Genomic DNA, 24,380 nt, shown 5'->3' with positions numbered 1-24,380 from the left:
ACATCTTCCAACTCTTCAGACATCTGAAAGGCGACTTGCTTTCCACACCAGCAGAGCAGCAAATCTGAGTGATATTTAACTCCTGGATTTTAGAATTTCTGACTTCTGGAAGGAGGTGAGGAGGAGACTTGTTATTGTACAGAACAAGTTGCAGAAGGGCCTCAAACCCGAGTGGGAAAAATGATGTCAGGAGCACACCACCTAAGTTGGAACAATTTTGAGGTCACTGAAACATGTATCCACACAAATGAACCAAGCTCTCAGCATGATGGAGAATAGCTCTTGATAAAAACAAAACCACCTGAAATCTTTCACATGCTATTGTTGTATTTTAATTTTTCCCTGTCAGATAAGCAAGACATAAGTTAAGATTTGGAAAATTCTCTCTTTTATAAAGGCTTTATTGTAACTGTATTTGAGATTTGACAGGTACCATTTTTTTTCTCCAAAAGTGAGAGAAATAGTTTCATCTTTTTGAAGTTATAACATTATTATTCTAATCATAGAAGAGTATTTCACAGACAATTTTTTTCCCCCTCAAGTTAAGTTCATACTTAGGAAGGGGGAACCGAGAGGAAACTAACACTTACTGAATATCTGCCATGTGCCGGGTCCCATGCAGGATGCTTTGTGTATATTATCTGCTATCATCTTCACAACAGTCCAGAGAATTAGACCTTAACAAGCCTCACTTAATAGCTAAGGAAACTAAAGCTCAGAAATTAAGCAATTTCCCCCAAACCATATGACAAATGGTGGTATAGCCAGGATTTGAAGTCAGTAGTTCTGACTGCAAAGTCCACATGCTTAGGATGGTATATAAAACTCTCCCCAAAGTTTTGACTGGTACTCTATGTCCATGTGCCATATCCAAGATGGAAACCATCCAGTAGAGCATGTTCTCCTAGAAAGAGCATTGGGTAAAGACTCAGAAGAGGGCTCTGATACCAGTCATTATGCTCACGTAACACATAAGGGGAGACAACTTATGTAGACTCTCTGTGCTTCTGTTTCATCTATTTAGGGGGAAACAAAATTTGCCTTTGTACACACAGGAGTCTTTTGAGGAAAAAAGCCTGATAATTCTTGCCATAGCACAGTTAATTTTTCCCCTGAATGTTTCTTTACTGTAACTTGGATAGAGCCCAATAACTAATAAGGGTTAGAAAACGTGATACCACATTTTATGATTCTTTTTTTTGTTTTTGTTTTCTGCGGTACGTGGGCTTCTCACTGTTGTGGCCTCTCCTGTTGCGGAGCACAGGCTCCGGACGCGCAAGCTCAGCGGCCATGGCTCATGGGCCCAGCCGCTCCGCGGCATGTGGGATCTTCCCAGACCGGGGCACGAACTCGTGTCGCCTGCATCGGCAGGCGGATTCTCAACCACTGCGTCACCAGGGAAGCCCCACATTTTATGATTCTATGTGAAAAAACATTAAAAGACATAAAGGCAACTCGAGTGTGGTTTTGACACCATTATTAATCAATTATTACTGATCATAAAGTTGTTGCTTCACTCAATGTTGAAGTGGTAAGGATACCATTTTGGGCACTGCCTCTTTGCAGCCAGGTTCTAGAGCTCTACATGAGGTCCATAAAGAAGGAAGCGATTCCAAACTGAAGAGGTTCTATCCATGGGTTTGCTCTGAAATTTAATCTTGAGTCCTGGGGTGCCAACTGCTGCACCAAAGTTTCATCTTGAGCATTTCCATGCCATGTTGGTAGGATATCAGGCAAGTGGACGTCAAACCCACTTTGGCTTTGCAGCTTCTTCTCTGTGCATTAGGTGAATAGTACCCTGCCCTCTGGGTGCTTAATTCTAACATAGGCAATACTTTGATTCCATAGCAAAGGACATGCCTTTGCATCACAAGTTATTTCATGGCAAGAATTCTACTGCTTGTGCCCCTTGAGGTTTGGCAGAGCCCATTTCTCGACAGAAACCTTGAAGCTACGGCCAGGCCTCCCCTCCGCTATAAACCACTTTCTTGAAGCCATGCTTCCAGGGCTCTCTGTATGTCCTGACCCTGCTCACAGACAAGGCACATTTTCCCCAAGTAAATCACAATGCTTGTCCCCCCAAACATTTCCCCCTCCAAAACGTTATGCCTGTGGTTGTCAGAAGCCAGCCACAGACCTTTATCTACAGAGAGTTAGAGAAAGCCAGACAGTGCAAGTGGACTCAGCAGGACCCTTGTGTAAGCCTGAAGGGCACCCTGCCTTTGGTTAAGCAGAGCTTTAGAAGACAGTGGAGCTAGTGTGAGTTGACAGTTCACCTCAGGCTCAGATGCTCCAGTTAATTCTTTCCCCTAGATGCTGCTTTACTCTTGTGTGGAAATGGCCTAAAACACCAGAAAAGGATAGGCAGCTGGCTCCTGCCAAGAAGAGTTCACAATCTGTCTTCTCTCACATTTTGAGGGGTTATATTTTTTTGTGCAAAATGACCAGGAATCCTTCTAAGAGATAGAAGTGGAGTGAGTAAAGAAACATTGGAATAGAGGTAGAATGACAAATACAGATGCATAAAGGAGTGACAAAGGGCGGCTTGCTTTCCTTCTGTCTGTTCAAAGTGGACCTTTTCTCTTGATGGTACATTCGCTTGACTTTCCTCTACTGTTTGGCTTGTGATCAACAACCTGCTTATGCACAGATTCGACAGACTGAAAAATATCTACCTAATTATTTTCACCTTCAAGAAGCATGGGCCACTTCCGGGTAAGATGGCGGAAGAGTAAGACGAGGAGATCACCTTCCTCCCCACGGATACACCAGAAATACAGCTACACGTGGAACAACTCCTACAGAACACCTACTGAACGCTGGCATAAGACCCCAGACCTCCCAAAAGGCAAGAAACTCCCCACATACCTGGGTAGGGCAAAGCGGAGAGATCCCCACACAGAGGATCGGTGCCGAGCGGCACTCACCAGCCCGAGAGGCTTGTCTGCTCGCCCGCCGGGGCGCGCAGCGCTGGAAGCTGAGGCTCGGGCTTCGGTCAGAGCGCAGAGAGAGGACTGGGGCTGGCGGCGAGAACTCAGCGTGAAGGGGGCTAATGTGCCACAGCTAGCCGGCAGGGAGTCCGGGAAAACTCTGGAGCTGCCGAAGAGGCAAGAGACTTTTTCTTCCCTCTTGGTTTCCTGGTGCGCGAGGAGAGGGGATTAAGAGCGCTGCTTAAAGGGGCTCCACAGACGGGCGCGAGTCGCGACTGAAAGCGCGGAGCCCAGTGACGGGCGTGGGACGCTGGGGCTGCTGCTGCTGCCGCCAAGAAGCCTGTGTGCGAGCGCAGGTCACTGCCCACACCGCCCTTCCGGGAGCCTGTGCAGCCCGCCACTGCCGGGGTCCCGGGAACCAGGGTCGGCTTCCCTGGGAGAACGCACGGCGCGCCTCGGGCTGGTGCAACGTCACGCCGACCTCTGCCGCTGCAGGCTCGCCCCGCACTCCGTGCCCCTCCCTCCCGCCCGGCCTGAGTGAGCAAGAGTCCCCGAAGAGGCTGCTCCTTTAACCCTGTCCTGTCTGAGCGAAGAACAGACGCCCTCCGGCGACCTACACGCAGAGGCGGGGCCAAATCCAAAGCTGAGACCCAGGAGCTGTGAGAACAAAGAAGAGAAAGGGAAACCTCTCCCAGCAGCCTCAGAAGCAGCGGATTAAAGCTCCACAATCAACTTGATGTACCCTGCATCTGTGGAATACATGAATAGACAACACATCATCCCAAATTGAGGAGCCCGGAGTCAGTGCTGTGCCTCTGAGGTGGGAGAACCAACTTCAGGACACTGGTCCACAAGAGACCTCCCAGCTCCACATAATATCAAACGGCGAAAATCTTCCAGAGATCTCCATCTCAACACCAGCACCCAGCTTCACTCAACGACCAGCAAGCTACAGTGCTGGACACCCTATGCCAAACAACTAGCAAGACAGGAACACAACGCCACCCATTAGCAGAGAGGTGGCCTAAAATCATAAAAAGTCCGCAGACACCCCAAAACACACCACCAGACGTGGACCTGCCCACCAGAAAGACAAGATCCAGCCTCATCCACCAGAACACAGGGACTAGTCCCCTCCACCAGGAAGCCTACACAACCCACTAAACCAACCTTAGCCACTGGGGACAGACACCAAAAACAACGGGAACTACGAACCGGCAGCCTGCAAAAAGGAGACCCCAAACACAGTAACATAAGCAAAATGAGAAGACAGAAAAACACACAGCAGGAGAAGGAGCAAGATAAAAACCCACCAGACCTAACAAATGAAGAGGTAATAGGCAGTCTACCTGAAAAAGAATTCAGAATAATGATGGTAAAGATGATCCAAGATTCTATTTCCCAGATCCAAAATCTTGGAAATAGAATAGACAAAATGCAAGAAACAGTTAACAAGGACCTAGAAGAACTAAAGATGAATCAAGCATCGATTAAAAACACAATACATGAAATAAAAAATACTCTAGATGGGATCAATAGCAGAATAACTGAGGCAGAAGAACAGATAAGTGAGGTGGAAGATAAAATAGTGGAAATAACTGCTGCAGAGCAAAATAAAGAAAAAAGAATGAAAAGAACAGAGGACAGTCTCAGAGACCTCTGGGACAACATTAAACGCACCAACATTCGAATTATAGGGGTTCCAGAAGAAGAAGAGAAAAAGAAAGGGACTGAGAAAATATTTGAAGAGATTATAGTTGAAAACTTCCCTAATATGGGAAAGGAAATAGTTAATCAAGTCCAGGAGGCACAGAGAGTCCCATACAGAATAAATCCAAGGAGAAATACGCCAAGACACATATTAATCAAACTGTCAAAAATTAAACACAAAGAAATCCTATTAAAAGCAGCAAGGCAAAAACAACAAATAACACACAAGGGAATCCCCATCAGGATAACAGCTGATCTCTCAGCAGAAACTCTACAAGCCAGAAGGGAGTGGCAGGACATAATTAAAGTGATGAAGGAGAAAAACCTGCAACCAAGATTACTCTACCCAGCAAGGATCTCATTCAGATTTGATGGAGAAATTAAAACCTTTACAGACAAGCAAAAGCTGAGAGAGTTCAGCACCACCAAACCAGCTTTACAACAAATGCTAAAGGAACTTCTCTAGGCAAGAAACACAACAGAAGTAAAAGACCTACAATAACGAACCCAAAACAATTAAGAAAATGGGAATAGGAACATACATATCGATAATTACCTTAAATGTAAATGGACTAAATGCTCCCACCAAAAGACACAGATTGGCTGAATGGATACAAAAACAAGACCCATATATATGCTGTCTACAAGAGACCCACTTCAGACCTAGAGACACATACAGACTGAAAGTAAGGGGATGGAAAAAGATATTCCATGCAAATGGAAATCAAAAGAAAGCTGGAGTAGCAATTCTCATATCAGACAAAATAGACTTTAAAATAAAGACTACTAGAAGAGACAAAGAAGGACACTACCTAATGATCAAGGGATCGATCCAAGAAGAAGATATAACAATTGTAAATATTTATGCACCCAACATAGGAGCACCTCAATACATAAGGCAAATACTAACAGCCATAAAAGGAGAAATCGACAGTAACACAATCATAGTAGGGGACTTTAACACCCCACTTTCACCAATGGACAGATCATCCAAAATGAAAATAAATAAGGAAACACAAGCTTTAAATGATACATTAAACAAGATGGACTTAATTGATATTTATAGGACATTCCATCCAAAAACAACAGAATACATATTTTTCTCAAGTGCTCATGGAACATTCTCCAGGATAGATCATATCTTGGGTCACAAATCAAGCCTTGGTAAATTTAAGAAAATTGAAATTGTATCAAGTATCTTTTCCGACCACAATGCTATGAGACTAGATATCAATTACAGGAAAAGAGCTGTAAAAAATACAAACACATGGAGGCTAAACAATACACTACTTAATAACGAAGTGATCACTGAAAAAATCAAAGAGGAAATCAAAAAATACCTAGAAACAAATGACAATGGAGACACGACGACCCAAAACCTATGGGATGCAGCAAAAGCAGTTCTAAGAGGGAAGTTTATAGCAATACAATCCCACCTTAAGAAACAGGAAACATCTCGAATAAACAACCTAACCTTGCACCTAAAGCAATTAGAGAAAGAAGAACAAAAACATCCCAAAGTTAGCAGAAGGAAAGAAATCATAAAAATCAGATCAGAAATAAATGAAAAAGAAATGAAGGAAACGATAGCAAAGATCAATAAAACTAAAAGCTGGTTCTTTGAGAAGATAAACAAAATTGATAAACCATTAGCCAGACTCATCAAGAAAAAAAGGGAGAAGACTCAAATCAATAGAATTAGAAATGAAAAAGGAGAAGTAACAACTGACACTGCAGAAATACAAAAGATCATGAGAGATTACTATAAGCAACTCTATGCCAATAAAATGGACAACCTGGAAGAAATGGACAAATTCTTAGAAATGCACAACCTGCCGAGACTGAACCAGGAAGAAATAGAAAATATGAACAGACCAATCACAAGCACTGAAATTGAAACTGTGATAAAAAATCTTCCAACAAACAAAAGCCCAGGACCAGATGGCTTCACAGGCGAATTCTATCAAGCATTTAGAGAAGAGCTAACACCTATCCTTCTGAAACTCTTCCAAAATATAGCAGAGGGAGGAACACTCCCAAACTCATTCTACGAGGCCACCATCACCTTGATACCAAAACCAGACAAGGATGTCACAAAGAAAGAAAACTACAGGCCAATATCACTGATGAACATAGATGCAAAAATCCTCAACAAAATACTAGCAAACAGAATCCAACAGCACATTAAAAGGATCATACACCATGATCAAGTGGGGTTTATTCCAGGAATGCAAGGATTCTTCAATATACGCAAATCAATCAACGTGATACACCATATTAACAAATTGAAGGAGAAAAACCATATGATCATCTCAATAGATGCAGAGAAAGCTTTCGACAAAATTCAACACCCATTTATGATAAAAACCCTGCAGAAAGTAGGCATAGAGGGAATTTTCCTCAACATAATAAAGGCCATATATGACAAACCCACAGCCAGCATCGTCCTCAATGGTGAAAAACTGAAACCATTTCCACTAAGATCAGGAACAAGACAAGGTTGCCCACTCTCACCACTCTTATTCAACCTAGTTTTGGAAGTTTTAGCCACAGCAATCAGAGAAGAAAAGGAAATAAAAGGAATCCAAATTGGAAAAGAAGAAGTAAAGCTGTCACTGTTTGCAGATGACATGATACTATACATAGAGAATCCTAAAGATGCTACCAGAAAACTACTAGAGCTAATCAATGAATTTGGTAAAGTTGCAGGATACAAAATTAATGCACAGAAATCTCTGGCATTCCTATATACTAATGATGAAAAATCTGAAAGTGAAATCAAGGAAACACTCCCATTTACCATTGCAACAAAAAGAATAAAATATCTAGGAATAAACCTACCTAAGGAGACAAAAGAACTGTATGCAGAAAATTATAAGACACTGATGAAAGAAATTAAAGATGATACAAATAGATGGAGAGATGTACCATGTTCTTGGATTGGAAGAATCAACATTGTGAAAATGACTCTACTACCCAAAGCAATCTACAGATTCAATGCAATCCCTATCAAACTACCACTGGCATTTTTCACAGAACTAGAGCAAAAAATTTCACAATTTGTATGGAAACACAAAAGACCCCGAATAGCCAAAGCAATCTTGAGAACAAAAAATGGAGCTGGAGGAATCAGGCTCCCTGACTTCAGACTATACTACAAAGCTACAGTAATCAAGACAGTATGGTACTGGCACAAAAACAGAAAGATAGATCAATGGAACAGGATAGAAAGCCCAGAGATAAACCTACGGACATATGGTCACCTTATCTTTGATAAAGGAGGCAGGAATGTACAGTGGAGAAAGGACAGTCTCTTCAATAAGTGGTGCTGGGAAAACTGGATAGGGACATGTAAAAGTATGAGATTAGATCACTCCCTAACACCATACACAAAAATAAGCTCAAAATGGATTAAAGACCTAAATGTAAGGCCAGACACTATCAAACTCTTAGAGGAACACATAGGCAGAACACTCTATGACATAAATCACAGCAAGATCCTTTTGGACCCATCTCCTAGAGAAATGGAAATAAAGACAAAAATAAACACATGGGACCTAATGAAACTTAAAAGCTTTTGCACAGCAAAGGAAACCATAAACAAGACCAAAAGACAACCCTCAGAATGGGAGAAAATATTTGCAAATGAAGCAACTGACAAAGGATTAATCTCCAAAATTTATAAGCAGCTCATGCAGCTCAATAGCAAAAAAACAAACAACCCAATCCAAAAATGGGCAGAAGACCTAAATAGACATTTCTCCACAGAAGATATACAGACTGCCAACAAACACATGAAAGGATGCTCAACATCTTTACTCATTAGAGAAATGCAAATCAAAACTACAATGAGATATCATCTCACACCAGTCAGAATGGCCATCGTCAAAAAATCTAGAAACAATAAATGCTGGAGAGGGTGTGGAGAAAAGGGAACACTCTTGCACTGCTGGTGGGAATGTGAATTGGTACAGCCGCTATGGAGAACGGTATGGAGGTTCCTTAAAAAACTACAAATAGAACTCCCATATGACCCAGCAATCCCACTACTGGGCATATACCCTGAGAAAACCATAATTCAAAAAGAGACATGTACCAAAATGTTCATAGCAGCCCTATTTACAATCGCCCGGAGATGGAAACAACCTAAGTGTCCATCATCAGATGAATGGATAAAGAAGATGTGGCACATATATACAATGGAATATTACTCAGCCATAAAAAGAAATGAAATTGAGCTATTTGTAATGAGGTGGATAGACCTAGAGTCTGTCATACAGAGTGAAGTAAGTCAGAAAGAGAAAGACAAATACTGTATGCTAACACATATATATGGAATTTAAGAAAAAAAAATGTCATGAAGAACATAGGGGTAAGACAGGAATAAAGACACAGACCTACTAGAGAATGGACTTGAGGATATGGGGAGGGGGAAGGGTAAGCTGTGACAAAGTGAAAGAGCGGCATGGACATATATACACTACCAAACGTAAGGTAGATAGCTAGTGGGAAGCAGCCACATAGCACAGGGAGATCAGCTCGGTGCTTTGTGACCGCCTGGAGGGGTGGGATAGGGAGGGTGGGAGGGAGACGCAAAAGGGAGGGGATATGGAAACATATGTATATGTATAACTGATTAAATTTGTTATAAAGCAAAAAAAAAAAAAAAAACAGTAAGTACTTCAAAGGATTGTCATGCAAATTAAATGATACTAAGTGTGACCACATTTTGTGTATTTTAAGGCCTGTATAAATGTTTCTAGTATTATAATTCCTATTTTAGAGGCTGATGATCTCACAGATTACTGCACAGATCAGACACTAGGGTTCTTAAAAAAAAAAAAAAAAAAAAAAGAAGCATGGGCCATTTTCAGTGTATATCCTCAGCTATATTTTATAATGATTTTGACTCTTTGGAGTTTTACAGAACTCCCTTCCATTGAATGTTGACATAATATAGAGGACCTGATTATACAAACAGCCTCCATTTGAGGGAGAGAATGTTTTTTAGCCCTCTGTATTGAAGATGGAAAATTTGAGGTCCCAAATGAAATCCTATTGCTCATCTTGGTAGTAGCTCTAACATAAAACAGGTACTTAAACAGTTGAATAAGTGAATGAAAGAAAGAAATTTCCGAATTTACAATATAGTTGTCCTGTGCACCTAGGGATATTTGTGGAAATCTCGTTCTAGGAAATTATTGTAACCACCTAGTCATTGCCAACCCACCAACAATGCTAAAGGAACCAGCCTTTCAAAGTTAGAAAAGACCAGGAGGAGGCCTTACCCTGAGAGAGATTGAAAAGTTCAGGCAGTTTTGAACACTAAAAACTTGGTTCCGACGTGATGTAGGGGTCGGGTTTCTAAAAGAAGTTAACCTGGAGGAGGGGCAGAACCTGTCTGGATTCTCTGCTTGCTTTTCTCTCTGGAAGCTGCATTTAAAGCAACTCCCATTGGCTGGAGTCACATGATGCGTGGCCCAGAGGTTCCAGCTGCAGCTGGTTTAAAATGCCTGCTCACAGGCTCAAGGAAGAGGCCCCCTCAGCCTCCGCAAGGTTGAGGTTGCCGCCCCAGAAAGCACTCCCCCCAAAGGGCATCAGAGGGGGAAACGGCCATAGATTTTAGTGCTGTTATCGCCCGGAGGACCGAGGAGGGGAGTAAGTAGGAAGCTGGCCAGAGGACACAGAGAAAGAGAAAATGACAATTTCCACAGCACTGAAGCAATGAGATGAAAAAGTGCTATCAACCAGTGGGTTCTTCCTGCTCCAGGGGTGGCTGCGGGGGACAGATGGGAAGGGAGGCTGGAAAAGCCAGATCCTCCTGGAAACACTCTTTGCAGTTCCTTCCCAGCCTCTAGGGCTCCACTGTCACCTACTTGAGGCTTTTCCCCTGTGACATGGGGAGCCCAGCACTTTGCTCTCACTTAAAAAAAGATTTTGAATTAGAGGGGCAATTTTTTTAAATTGTGCTTTCAAAAACTTAAAAGACTGAGACACTGTAGATATTTTTTAAAATTTCCTGCAGGTTGTTTGTTTTGATAGTATTTACTGAGGAAGGTATGCAATTTTAGTTGACAAAATCTAGTTATATCCACTTTCTGAAACTTAAGAATTCATTTTAAAAAATAATAGATTAGTTAGATGACTAATAAGGACCTACTGTATAGCACAGAGAACTCTACTCAATACTGTCGAATGACCTATATGGGAAAAGAATCTTAAAAAGAGTGGATATATGTATATGTATAACCGATTCACTTTGCTGTACACCCGAAACTAACACAACATTGTAAATCAACTGTACTCCAATAAAAATTAAAAAAAAATAAACACTAGAAACTCGGAAAAAAAAAAAACCAGGTTAGTGATGGGATGACATACAACTATTAGTTTTTACTTAGAATACCCCATGTATCTGAACACTAATAGGTGCTCAATTATTTTTCTGATTAAAAAAGTACATTTTTAAAATTCTTTGGTGTTTAAAGGAGTGTGTTTTCCTATGGTAAGAGCCTATTATCAGCATTAATCAATAATAAAAACACAATGAAGCATGCCACTTCTCACCAAGGTGACATTCAAAGTGGTTTCCCTCCCCGCCAAAAAAAGAAACTGATAAAGGATACTTTTGCCCAGATCCCCAGCTAGCTCTCTCCCTGCGACCCCACATCTCACAAAGGCCCTTTATTGCCGGCATAATGTTCTGCGCACAGGAAACGTGTGCGCATGTGCCAGGCGTGTTTTCCCGTTTGTTTTCTCTTCCAGCATTGCTCCCTGGCTGGTGAACAGTTTCGGGCCCACAGAGATCTCAAGACCACCAGCTCATGTATTTGAAAGGCATCTGTTTATTTTGAAAATGCAAATGTGGCCTACCTCAAAGACTCACAGGCAAGAAAAGACCCATGGAGCAAAGGGAGAGGTTTCCAATCTGGAGCCCTGTCCCTCCCTGTATCACACCCAGATCACTAGCTGTCAGAACCACTTAACAAGCTCCAGGAATCTGAGCGAAGGGCCCACAATTCAAATGAGAAGGCTCATCTCTCCCAAGACTAGCCAGGCAGATCATTCCTCACCTGCTTTAAAGTACTGATGAGGTCACTTCCAAAAGGACCCTGGGCCTTTGAGATGGCGGCACCTAGGCCGAGGACTGCCTGGAGGAGGGCCCGTAATGGGGACACCGGCCTCCTAACAACAGCAGCCCGGTCCTGGGGACGGATTCCTGGAGAAAGCCCGGGAAGGTTAATACCTCGACTTTGATCTCTGTCAAGGCATACCAGCAAGAATTAATTTACATTTCAGATGAAAAAGGTTGACAGCATGAAAAGGCATCTTGTTTCTGGTATGTGAATGTGCCGTAATAGATCGGGAATTCTGAAAGGAAGTTCTGAGGAAGCTAAAGGGATAAGCCGCGCGGCTGCTTTTATTGGGAAGGAGATGAAAGGAAAACAAATTTCAATATGTGCTGCTCTGTAGCAACATGTAGGCCAAATGCTTCCTAAATTTCAAGGGCTGTTCTTTTAAAACTATATAACATAGCTCAGCAACACGATTAAAAAAAAAAAAAGACTATCAGCCAGAACTTGAAATATAAACAAACACATAGCACAGAATCTAAATTTCAAATGAAATGATTTGTTGAAAAAATAATAAATTACAGAATAACCTTAGAAAATATCCAGAAACGGTTGCGTTATGATAACATCCCTAAGCCACTTCTGCAGGCTTCAAAAGTAAGAGCACCCCTATGTTTGGGGCTTGTTCTACTTGAAATGTCTTAGTGTCACGAAGAAGAGCTTGGAATGAGAGGATTATGCTTTGGGAAGTGCACACCCTGAAACAGAGACTTTGGGATGAGTTGCTTTGCTTTTTAGATCAACACATTGCCTTTGACTCTAAAGATAAGGAAAACATTCTCAAGTAAAAGTAAACTGCCCATAAAATTGCAAATGTTGTTACCCTATCTAAGTATCTTTACCACTAACACCGAACCAGCACCTCAGTTCCTGTCCATGGTGTTGACTGAAGGGCAAAATGACGCTGCCTGCTTTTGCTCTGGCTGCCACACTCTCCTGCCAAGAGGGCAAGGTGGCGTGAGTACCACCCTCAATGACTACATGCCTGCCTAAGCCCCTGCGGACTCAGAAGCTCCCGATGCCACTTGATAAGCAGGAGCGATGGCTGCCAGGCTAAGAAGGGGGGTGCCTGCAAGGCTAAAAGAAAAAAGGAAACAACAAGAGGAAGCTCCTTAAAGAAACGTGGTCTCTGTGGTCCCATGAAACAAAAGTACCCTCCCATGGTACCTATCCCATAGGTGCTGCACTGAAGAGATGAAATCCTGACTGTCCTGATGTGATGAGGCTGCCCACTTGTCTGTTTTTATGCAGTGTTCACTTGGCAATAACAGAGTGCAAACAGGGAGCCCTCTAAAGATGATTTTCAGAGAGAGAAAATTTGATTTATGATCCCACATACTTTATTTATGATCAGTGGCTCAACAATACATAAGCTCAAAGTTTTTATTTGAAAATGTATGTTGGGCTTTGGGCCAAACGGCAAGATCAGTCCAGCATCCTCTCTTAATGGCGGGGGCAGGGGTGGGGAGTACTGTGTGTGTGTGTTGGGCAGTGGGGAGGTAGAGAAAAAAACGCACTTTGAGTTGTTTTTCTTAAGCTGCAACTAGAATTGCATCCTTCTTCCTGATGCTTTGAAGTTGTAGAGCTTAGAATTCCTAGGGGATGGTGTTAAAAGTTACACATTTGGATTTAAATGACACCCCTTCCTCCCAGAAATTTTGGTTTTGAATGAAGTTGTCAGGTCTGTACCGGGCCAGAGAGTTCTGAGGAGTGTCCCTGGAGCCAGGCTCTGGGCAGGGACCTCCTCGAAAAGGTTGCAGTTGTTTTATTTAAACGTTTGCTTCATGCGTGGCAGTATCTGAAACCCTCTCCCTCTCCCTGCTGCTCAGTCCACTGGACTGGCCACTTCTCTCTCATTCTGTCTCCAATTTCTTGTGCTCTAGGAGCTCCTGGTGTGCTCTGTGGCCTGTTTCTTCCAGGGCCTCAATTAGGCACATGCAGCTCCAAATGACAGAGGGAGCCGGGCCTCGCAGCCACCGTGGGTACTGCCATTTGCAGAAGAGCAGAATGACCTGGGAGCCAGGCACCAGAGCTCGAGATGCTCAGGCAGCCACAAGCTGAGCCACAGTGCCCTCACCCTGTAGGGCCCAAAGGACTGCCTTAGCCACATACAGGTCTGGGTGTGGGAAACTCAGTTAGCCAGGAAAGTCCCTGAGCTGTTCCTATCTCTGTGATACCAATTCTCTGTGATACCAGAGAACTCCAAGGTTGGAAGACGTCCTTTAGACCTTTTTAGCCAATGCTCCTGTTCACAGACGAGGGACGGGTGACTCCAAGAGGGAAAGGGATTTGTTCAGTTGGCAGTATGCAAAGTGGAATCTATCCAAACTGCCTGTGAACGAATTCTGGCTCTGTCACTGACTAGCTGTATGATCATGGACAAGTTACTTCACTTCTCTGTGCCTCATTTTCCTTCTCTTGTATTCCATAAAATTTGGAATACAAGGGTACCTACTTGGAGCATCCTTAGCCAAGTATGGCATGCAGCCAATTCTCACATGGTGGGGGTGTGCATCAGAACAAGCTCTAGAACCCTCCCTCACTAGAACTCTTGACTCCTATTCCAGTGCTCCTGAATTATTAACATTTCAGCTTTTTGAAACTCATATGAACTTAATCACAGAATATTTCCAAGTGGACACTATGAAAATGATGTTTTAATTACCTGCTTGAATATGAACAGCAGACTCACTCCTTCTGTTGCTTATTTTCTTAAATTTCCTCCGAGCATCATATCCTCTCCAGGCTAAAAATATAAAACCATGTGCTAGGAATGACATTAATTTAAGAATGTGCCAGAGAATTGATATAAGCTGTTTTCCCTCCAATCTATTACCCCTCTCCTCCTCCCTCCTACTTTCTCACTGAACAAAATAAGCAGAGCTACGTGAGTGATGGTGGGGAAGAGGGGCCTCTCTGTACTCTCAGCTTGGCCTCCGAGATGCTTCTTGATAAGGAGTTATTTTGGTTCAGGCAGTGAGTTTCCAGAGCCCTCTGGATTCCACTTATGAATCACTTGGGACCCCTGTCTAGGTGAGGTGGGTCCCTGTCATTCCAATCCATGGAGGAAGCTCTGTCTTCAGGACTTGGGGGCTGGGAGAGGACTGAAATAGCCCAACCCACTCCATATTTTTTATTGGGAGGAAGGAATAAACATGAAAGTTGAAGGAGAGAAAAATAAATAATAATGATTAGTAGCATCACAGTTACATTTGGTGAGGGTGGACTATGTGCAGAACTGTGCTCAGGGAGGGAATGCATGTGATAGGAAGGGAAAAGGCATGGGAAGTGGATGCAGAAAAGAAGAGAAAGGAAAAGGGAACCTGGGGGCAGGGGGCGGGGTGTTAAGTCCTTCAGACAGAGAACCAGGGCACTGAGCTGCCACCAGGAGCATGACCGGCTCTCCTTTTCGTTCCCGCCCTGAGCACCACAGCTCTCCAGTCTGAGTGAGGTCATGAAGTCCGGAGTGGACATTATGATGCTGGGTTATGAAAACACAAAGGAATTCATCTACTGTGTTCAAGACCTGGGGCTTTCACAACCACTCGAGATAGCACGGGAGCTCAAATGCTGTTTGTAGCACAAATGACACACGTGTATGTAAAGAGGCACTGACTGGGCTGGGCGTATGACAGAGCCTAGTGATTTGTTCCCTTGGTTTACAAGCTCTGTCTGGGGTAGAAAAGCCTCCTGGACGTGGCAGTAGCAATTCTGATGTTGAAAACCTGGTAATGGACCTGAAGTGTATATGATGTGGTGCATCTGGGAGCTGAGGCACATGTCTGTGTGATGTGGGTTTTACATCCATCCACTGCTACCCCCTCTATCTTGCCTCAGGCAGGGATGGCTTGTTTGCTTACCTGGAGGTTAGGGACCATGATGGTCTTGCTCACAGCTATATCCCCAGGACCTAGCACAAGGTTTGGCCTTCAGTAGATACTCGCTAAATATTTGCTGAAGCCAGGAAGAAAGGAAAGAAGAAGGAAGGAACGGAGGGAGGAGAAGGAACCACCGAGAAGAGCAATAGGAGAGTGGCCTCAAGTACTTAATGAAATGCCAAGATTCAGGACCGTTTACCTGACTGGATGGCAACGGCCCCCTTTTCTCTCTTCTCTCTGACTCTTTTGTATCTCCTGGCTCCAAGCCACCCCTTGACATGGGCCTGCAGCACAGCCACTCTGCCTATGACTTCCCGCAGTAGCAAATTTAACTGCTCAATATGGTAATACTTGAGAAAAACCTGAAATGAGACATCAGTTTTAGCATTACGTGTGGGCTCCCAAACAGAAATTCACTCTGCTCCAACATATTCTTAACGTAAATATTAAAAGCATCATCTAAATAAAGTTCACAGTGACTTGATTTATGCTAACATTACTGACTTCTTGGAAGCAAATACAATTCCCCTTCTAAGGTCCAGTCTATGTGGGACTACTGATATAAACAGACGATGAAGTTAACAGGGGTTTAGGAGATCCTAAATGTTCTCCAGGCCAGCCTCAGTTTTGCCATGAGTTCCATTTTCTCAGCTTGATCTCTTTCTCCACAGCTCTGGTGGAGGTGCTAACCAACAAAACTGACCCACGGCCAACAGAAGTTCAGAGGGATTGGGGCCTGGATGACCCACAGTGATCTAATTATTTCTGCTGAGGTGCAGCAGTGTCGCCATCCACGCTCAGGCGAAGGCTGGCTTTGTAGGGCAATTCAGAGCGGACCATAAAAACCTGGGAGCCTGCAGGGACATGATGTTCCCCTGAATGAAACGCTAGACATGATGAGACTACTAATCAGAGTGGGCAGGAAGTATCATGAGTCTAAAAAAAATGGACAAAACTATAAAAGATACTCATTGTCATTCGTATAATTTGTGTATTTGCCTGCGGTGCTGGAATAAGCAGCATTGAAGAAGGGACATTTGAAAATGAGCTCAAAGATCTCATTCTAGAAATGCTGAATGGTTCTCACTACATGCAGAACAGGAGGCAAACTCTCCTCCTCTGGTCCCTGAGGTCCTGGGACTCCTGACCCAAGACCAACAAAAATCACTATTAGCTTGGGGTCTTGTCTGCTAAGCTACACAATTTACAGAGCTATTCAAATCACTGATGAGAGACAAAGGTTCACAGAAGAGCAACTGGAGTGACAATCTAAACAACAAAGAAAGAACTACCTTTGTTTTTCCCAGCAGCCAGTGATCTAATCTGGACTTTTCCAAGATAGTGACACAGCTCTCTTTGCTGGCAAGAGGTGTTTGATGTGCTCTGAATGCCAAATAATAATACCTACAAAATGAAAGAGTGAAATAAAGCATTTTTAGTTACCATTTGATTCAGTATAGTAGAATTACTCTGAGCTCATTGACATATCTTTTTTTTTAATATCAAATATTTCTTGAGCATCAATAATAGTGTACTAGGTAGTGGAATATATACAATTCATGCTTTTTGGCTCTTACCTACTTTCATATTTTCTGCTATGTGTATTTTCCTTTTAATATTGCTTTGTAATTCATATTCAGTACATACCTGGCATCTTTTGCACGCAAAATCAAAGTATCTAATCCTTTAAAAAACTGAAATTTAGACAGCTCTCCTAGTAAAAGTCATCATTTTAAATGTTAGTATTACTATTATAAAAATAATTTGTCATCTCATTGTATAAAATTTGACTCTGCTTTGAAAATCCCATCTGAAGCAATATGTAGATAGCAAAAATGATCATAGCCTAATACGACTAATTTTGTCTGTTAAGCTACATGTCTCTCTCAAGGTAAAAAGTTGGCATGTTTTCTTGAGACAATCACCAAAACCACATTTGTCTTCCTAAATTACTCATTTTAATGAACTTCCATACTTCCAGATGAAAGAGTTTCTGGGTAGATTCAAAGAACACCACCAAAAGGGTTTTTCTCTCCTTTTCTTTCTTCTTTCTTCTCCATATATGTGTGTGTGTGTGTGTGTGTGTGTGTGTGTGTGTGTGTATGTATATATATATGTGTGTGTGTGTATATATGTCCATATATATGTCTATGTCTATATATATGCATATATATGTATATAATATTGAATATATTATCCTTTAGAAAACTTTACCTTAGTTTTTCTTTTAAAAACTTTTAAGGATCTTTCCTCTGCTCTTTGCTGCCATCTATAATTAAATTCAACTGCTTGGAAGTTTAAAAATAAACTTAATTTCCTTGTCAGAAGATTCTCCTGTCATTCCTCAGAAAGGGTGATCTGTTATTTTAGAATTGCTTTAAAATATAGAGTTGTTTTTACTTTTTAAGAAAATCACCAAAACATAAAATATGTCCTTTCCTCCTGCCAAATATTCCCACATCTTTCTGTTTATGGAAAAATAAACATACCCGATTAACACTTGAGCCATTTAAATTTATCTTAGGGCTACAAGACTGTTTCACAAGTTAGGACTGAATGCTGAATTTGCTGAAAACATTTGCATTCAGAGATCCTGGGAATGATTCCAAGGCTCTGGGTCTCTGTTTCCACCTTTGAGGAGGAGGAGCAGTGCTCTCTCAGAAGCCCTGAATGGTGGCCAGGACCACACTAGGTCATTTGGCCAAGCCCAGGAACCTGCTCACAGCAGTTGTCTTCTGGAGCTAAGCCGGAGGAGGGACAGCCAGGAGTCAGGCTTAGGTCTGAGCAGTTCGTGGCATCAGCACAATTCTTCAGCCTAGTTTCTTCAGTCTAGTTTCTCCAGGACTGTAGTTTCAGTCATGGCTTCTTGGATTTGGATTTGACCAAAGCAAAAAGATTGTGTCCTAGAGTGCATGGGGTTGGTGGGAATAGATGGCAAATCTATAGGGGTGAATGTCTTGGGAAAGCTGAAGTATAGATAGCTTAAGATGTAAAAGTCAGTGGTAACACCAGGACTTCCTACTCTCTTTCCTTTAGGCCTGGCCATTCAGAACATGGGCTCCCTTGGCTTTAATCAGCCAGGCTTGCTCAGGATGACTGCTCAACACTACTGGTGATGAAGTATTTAGAGAGAATCTAATGAATGACCAGCACTGTGCAAGATATAAGAAGATTGCAAGATATGTTCTAGCTCTCCATTCAAGGATTTATACTTGTTTTTTGAGCAACCATGGATGCTTCTTAGCAATTTCTAATTTCTAAATAAGCAGAATGTATCTTGAACTAACATAAATACTAGAAATTAACTTTGATTTTTGACTCTTCAACCCAAATCTTTTAATTTATTATGATGATAACATTCATAGTTCAGAAAGAGATGGATAACAGTTATTGCAAAGATGTGAAGGTTTCAAAAAATATTGACGAAACATGTAAGTGATATGCTTACAGGAATCAGGTCAGAGAAATACACTGTGTTTCCTCCACAGAGTAATTCTGTATTCTAGCAGATACCATGGCGGGGTGTGTGGCGGGGGGAGGAATTTGGCTGAGCTTCTGTGTGCTTCAGTATAAGGGCAAAATTGAACAGCACCAAGATAAAAGATCTGCCAGCAAGGGGACATCTTTTGGAGAAGATCCATTCCACCCCCTTCTTGAAGCAGCTTGATGAGTTAAACAAGCAGGAGATATGCAACAGCAAAGTAATACATGTAAAGATTTCTCTTGAGGGTCTGGGCACTTGAGAGCACTGTAAAGACCAGTTCTACTCTGAGCTATCTCTGGTGGGTAGAATTCATCTCTCAGATTGGAGTTTGAGTCTTGAGTTAAGAATGAGAAAGTCTCTGTTTCTAACCGTAGGTAAGTCACTTAACTCTCTGTACTTGAATTCTCGTAGGTGGCAATGGGAACCAAATAAGTGGTTCTTAACTCTTTTTTTTGGTGTGGGGGGCAAGACTCTATGAAAACCTGGTAAAAGCTATACACATTCTTTCTTAGGAAGATGCTCTTGACACAACACATTGCATACAATGCCAAGGGGTCCACATAGCTCCTGTTGGCCCTCCAAGGACCTAAGAGCTCTTCTCTCTTTCAGAACTCTATGGCAAGTGTTAAATTTCCCAAGGCCTCATCTTTTTTAAAAAATTATTTTTTAAAAATTATTATTATTATTTTTTTGGCCATGCTGTGTGGCTTGTGGGATCTTAGTTCCCCAACCAGGGACTGAACCCAGGGCCACTGCAGTGAAAGCATGGAGTCCTAACCACTGGACTGCCAGGGAATTCCCACATTATTGTTTATTAATAAAACACATTTCTGTTCTTGATCTGGTGGCAGATGTGGGTAGTGTGTTCATTTTGTAATCATTCATTGACTGGGTAAGGCCTCATCTTATTAAATCACATAAGCTATTAAAATAGTAAATATCTAGTTGAAAAATATCTCTATTCAAAATGTTATTTAATTTTCTGCCTAAAATGTCTTGTTGTATGGAATGCAGACTTTTCAAGGAAGAGTTTTAAAATACAACAGGCAAAGCAGTTTTTAAAGTGCTAGTAAAAGCAACAGGCAACTGGAGACACATCCTTCTTCATTTAAATGCTAGAATCATAAACTGGAAGGATCTGTATGATCCTAGGATATACTACTTTTCTACTGCTACATAACAAATTTAATGGCCTAAAAAGTAGACATTTATCATCTCATAGTTTGTGAGGGTCAGGAATTTAGGAGCAGCTTATCTGGCAATTCTGGCTCAGGGTCTTTCATGAGATTACAGTCAAGATGTCAGCCAAGGGTGCAGTCATCTAAAGGCTTGACTAAGGCTGAAGGATCTATTTTCAAGATGGTGCAGCCACAAGGCTAAGGGTAGAAAGCCTTAGTTCCTTACTGGCTATTATCAGGATGCCTCTCAGTTCCTTGGCACATGGGCCTCTCCAGAGGACTGTTTGAGTATCTTCATAACATAGAACATGGCTTCCACCAGAACAAGGGATCCCAGAGAGAGAGCAAGAAGGAATTTGCAATGTCATTTATGACCGAGGCTTAGAAGTGATACATCATCACTTCTTCCATATTCTTCTATTCATTAGAAGCAAGTCACTAAGTCCAGATTGCATATAATGAGAGAGAATTTAAGTTCTACCTCTTAAAGGGAGGAGTATCAAGTGATTTGTGGACATATCTTTAAACCACCACAAAGAATCTCTCTAGATCATCGTCTTACCAAAAAATGCACAATATAAAGATAAAATTAGTTAAAAGTAAAAGAAGAAGATATACCATGCTAACACCAGTCAAATTAAAACTGGACTGGCTATATTAATATCAAACAAAGTAGATTTCAGAGCAAAAATATATTACCAGGGATAAAGAAGTTTATTTCATAGTGATAAAGAGGTCAATTCATCAGAAGAACCTAAAAATCTGAAGCATTTTTGCACTTAAAAACAAAGTTTGAAAATACATGAACCTAAAAGTGTTAATACTGCAAAGAGAAATAAACAAATACACAATTATAGTCAGAGAATTCAATACCCTCTTCCAATAATTGATAGAACAAGTAGGCAAAAAAAAAAAATCATCAAGGATATAGAAGGTATGAACAACCAACTTAACCTAATGGACATTTATAGAAAATTCCAGCCAAAAATAACAGAATACATATTCTTTTCAATTACATATGAAACACTTACCACAATAGGCCATATTCTGGGCCATAAAACATGACTTAATAAATTAAAAATATTCAAGTCATGCAAGGTATGTTCTCTGACCAGAGTGGAATTAGATTAGAAATTAACAAAAAGGTATCTGGAAAATTCCCAAATATTTATGACCAGACTTCTAAATAACCCACATAACAAAGAAGAAATCAAAAGAGAAATTAAATTTGATCCAATGAAAATGAAAAAACCTGTCAAAATTTGTGGGAGACTGCTAACTAAAGTAGTACTTAGAAATGTATACCAAGAAACACCTATAATAGAAAAAAAGAATGGTCTCAAATACATGATCTCAACCTCCACAATAAATTAGGAAAAAAAGAGCAAATTAAACCCAAAGTAAGCAGAAGAAAGGAAATAATAAAGATCATAGTGGGCTTCCCTGGTGACACAGTGGTTGAGAGTCCGCCTGCCAATGCAGGGGACACGAGTTCGTGCCCCGGTCCGGAAAGATCCCACATGCCGTGGAGCGGCTGGACCCGTGAGCCATGGCCGCTGAGCCTGCACGTCCGGAGCCTGTGCTCCGCAACGGGAGAGGCCACAACAGTGAGAGGCCTGTGTACCGCTAAAAAAAAAAAAAAAAAAAAAGATCATAGTGAAAAATCATTGAAATAGAAAAGACACGATGAATGAAATTAAAAGCTGTTCTTTGAGAAGGTTAATAAAACTGATAAGCCTCTAGCCATACAGATCAGGAAAAGGAAAGGAAAGGAAAGGAAAGGAAAGGAAAGGAAAGGAAAGGGAAGGGAAGAAAAGAAAACAAAGGTATGAGATTAGTGATATTCTATAGATTCTATGGATATTAAAAGTATAAGGGAGTATTACAAACAACTTTATGCCATATTAACAAGCTAGAAGAGAAAAAGCATATTACTTTTTTTTTTTTTTTTTTTTTTTGCAGTACGTGGGCCTCTCACTGCTGTGGCCTCTCCCGTCGCCCAGCACAGGCCCCGGACGCGCAGGCCCAGCGGCCACGGCCCACAGGCCCAGCCACTCCACGGCATGTGGGATCCTCCCGGACCGGGGCACGAACCCGCACCCCCTGCATCGGCAGGCAGACTCCCAACCACTATGCCACCAGGGAAGCCCAAAGCATATTATCTTTTTTTTTTTTTTTTTTTTTTTTTTTGTGGTACGTGGGCCTCTCACTGTTGTGGCCTCTCCCGTTGCGGAGCACAGGCTCCGGACGCGCAGGCTCAGCGGCTCACGGGCCCAGCCGCTCCGCGGCATGTGGGATCTTCCCGGACCGGGGCACGAACCCGCGTTCTCTGCATCGGCAGGCGGACTCTCAACCACTGCGCCACCAGGGAAGCCCCAAAGCATATTATCTTAATAAATGAGGAAAAGGATTTGATAAAATCCAATATCCAACACTATTTTTTTAAAAAACAAAAATTTTCAATAGGCTCATACTAAAAGGGGATTTCCTCAACCGGAAAAAATAAACTATCTGTGACGAACCTACAGCTAACACCATATTCAATGGTGGAAGACTGAATGCTATCCCCCTATGCTATCCCCCCCCGAAGCTTAGGAACAAGTCATGTAGGCATACTATCACCACTTCTGTTCAACATTGAAGAGGTTCTAGCCAGTGCAAACAAGAGAAAGAAATAAAAAGCATCTATATAAGAATGGAATAAGTAGAATTGTCTTAATTTGAAGACGACACAATTGTCTACGTAGAAAAGCCAATGAAATCTACAAAACAAAAAATACCCCTACCAGAACTAATAAGTGAATTTAGTAATATTGTAGGTTAAAGATCAATATACAAAAATTACTGTATTTCTATATACTAGTAACGAACAATTGAAATTGAAAAAACAATATCATTTATAACATTTAAAAATGTGAAATACATAGGGATAAATCTGACAACACACAAGACCTGTGCACTGAAAATTGTAAAACGTTGGTTAAGAAAAATGAAAGAAGACCTAAATAGATGGAGAGAGATACTACGTTTCTGGGTCAGAAGAATTAATATTGTTAATATTTGAGTAAAGCAGGTTACCCTCCATAATGCAGTGAGCCTCAACCAAGCAGTTGAAGGCCTTAAGAGAAAAGTCTACGGTCCCTGAAAAGAAAGGAATATTATCACCACACTGTCTTTGGACACAAGACTACAACATCAACTCCTGCTGGAATTTCCAGTCTCACAGCCTTCCCTGCAGATTTCTGACTTGCCAGCCTCCACAATCACATGAGCCAACTCCTTAAAATAAATCAATTTCTCTGAGAGCGAAAGAGAGAGAGAGAGAGAGAGAGAGAGAGAGAGAGAGAGATCTACATCTATACCTATATCTGTATATATAAATACACACACACACACACACACACACACATCCTATTGGTCCATTTCTCTGGAGAACCCTAATACATTTCCAGTTCCCCTTTGCTGTTATTTAAGCACAGAGTAAAGACAGAGCCAACCCTGGTGATAAACTTCTTACAATGTCACAAATGGTAGAGGCAAGTCTTGTGCAAAACCATGAGTTGGTAGAAGGTTGTTTTTTAATAACTTCCTTTCCTCTCTCACACTTCTCCCTTTGTCACTGAACTTCCCAAGTTTCCCACAGATGTTGGGTTTGTGTACTGTACACTGGGGGTCCAGGACATCCAAATCCAGCTGTTCTTCCTCATGTTTTCACAAACATATCTTCCCTGTCCTGTGTCAAAACTCTCTGTGCCTGGGCATTGTTGCAGGGCCATCTGTGCAGGGGATTAGCTGGCTCATCTAATAAACATTTGGATCCTGAAGGGAATTTAGAGTCATCAATAAAAATTCTTACTTTGTTTAGAGGAGAAAGCCTGAGAGAAAGCCAGAGAGCCAGAGCAACTGGCTCAAGGTCACAAACTTAGTAAGAAGAGCTGAGACTTCCCCAGGTCTTCTAATCCCCAATTCAGGCCTCTTTACGCTCATCAAACCTACATCTACTCTTAGCTCTTAGTGTATACACCTGGTGTATTGTATATACTGGGTAGTATCTTTGACTCTCTAAC

At 41.8% G+C, this 24,380-nt stretch overlaps 1 protein-coding gene across 1 annotated transcript in view; it reads right to left on the bottom strand.

Moving 5' to 3' along the window:
- The window catches only part of MYO3B (myosin IIIB), a gene marked incomplete at both ends in the record, with an annotated part of 398,588 nt that overhangs the window by 115,517 nt on the left and 258,691 nt on the right, over positions 1–24,380 (bottom strand). Inside the window, 3 exons of the mRNA XM_082630334.1 lie at positions 14,439–14,519; positions 15,851–16,013; positions 16,944–17,055. Of these exons, the coding sequence (XP_082486460.1) occupies positions 14,439–14,519; positions 15,851–16,013; positions 16,944–17,055 (356 nt within the window). The remainder of the gene's footprint in view (positions 1–14,438; positions 14,520–15,850; positions 16,014–16,943; positions 17,056–24,380) is intronic.

This window comes from Mesoplodon mirus (assembly GCF_964341445.2).
Source record: "Mesoplodon mirus genome assembly, chromosome: 8".
NCBI lineage: Eukaryota > Metazoa > Chordata > Mammalia > Artiodactyla > Ziphiidae > Mesoplodon > Mesoplodon mirus.
The sequence above is the reverse complement of the archived record's forward strand: the minus strand, read 5'-3'. Positions and strand labels throughout refer to the sequence as shown.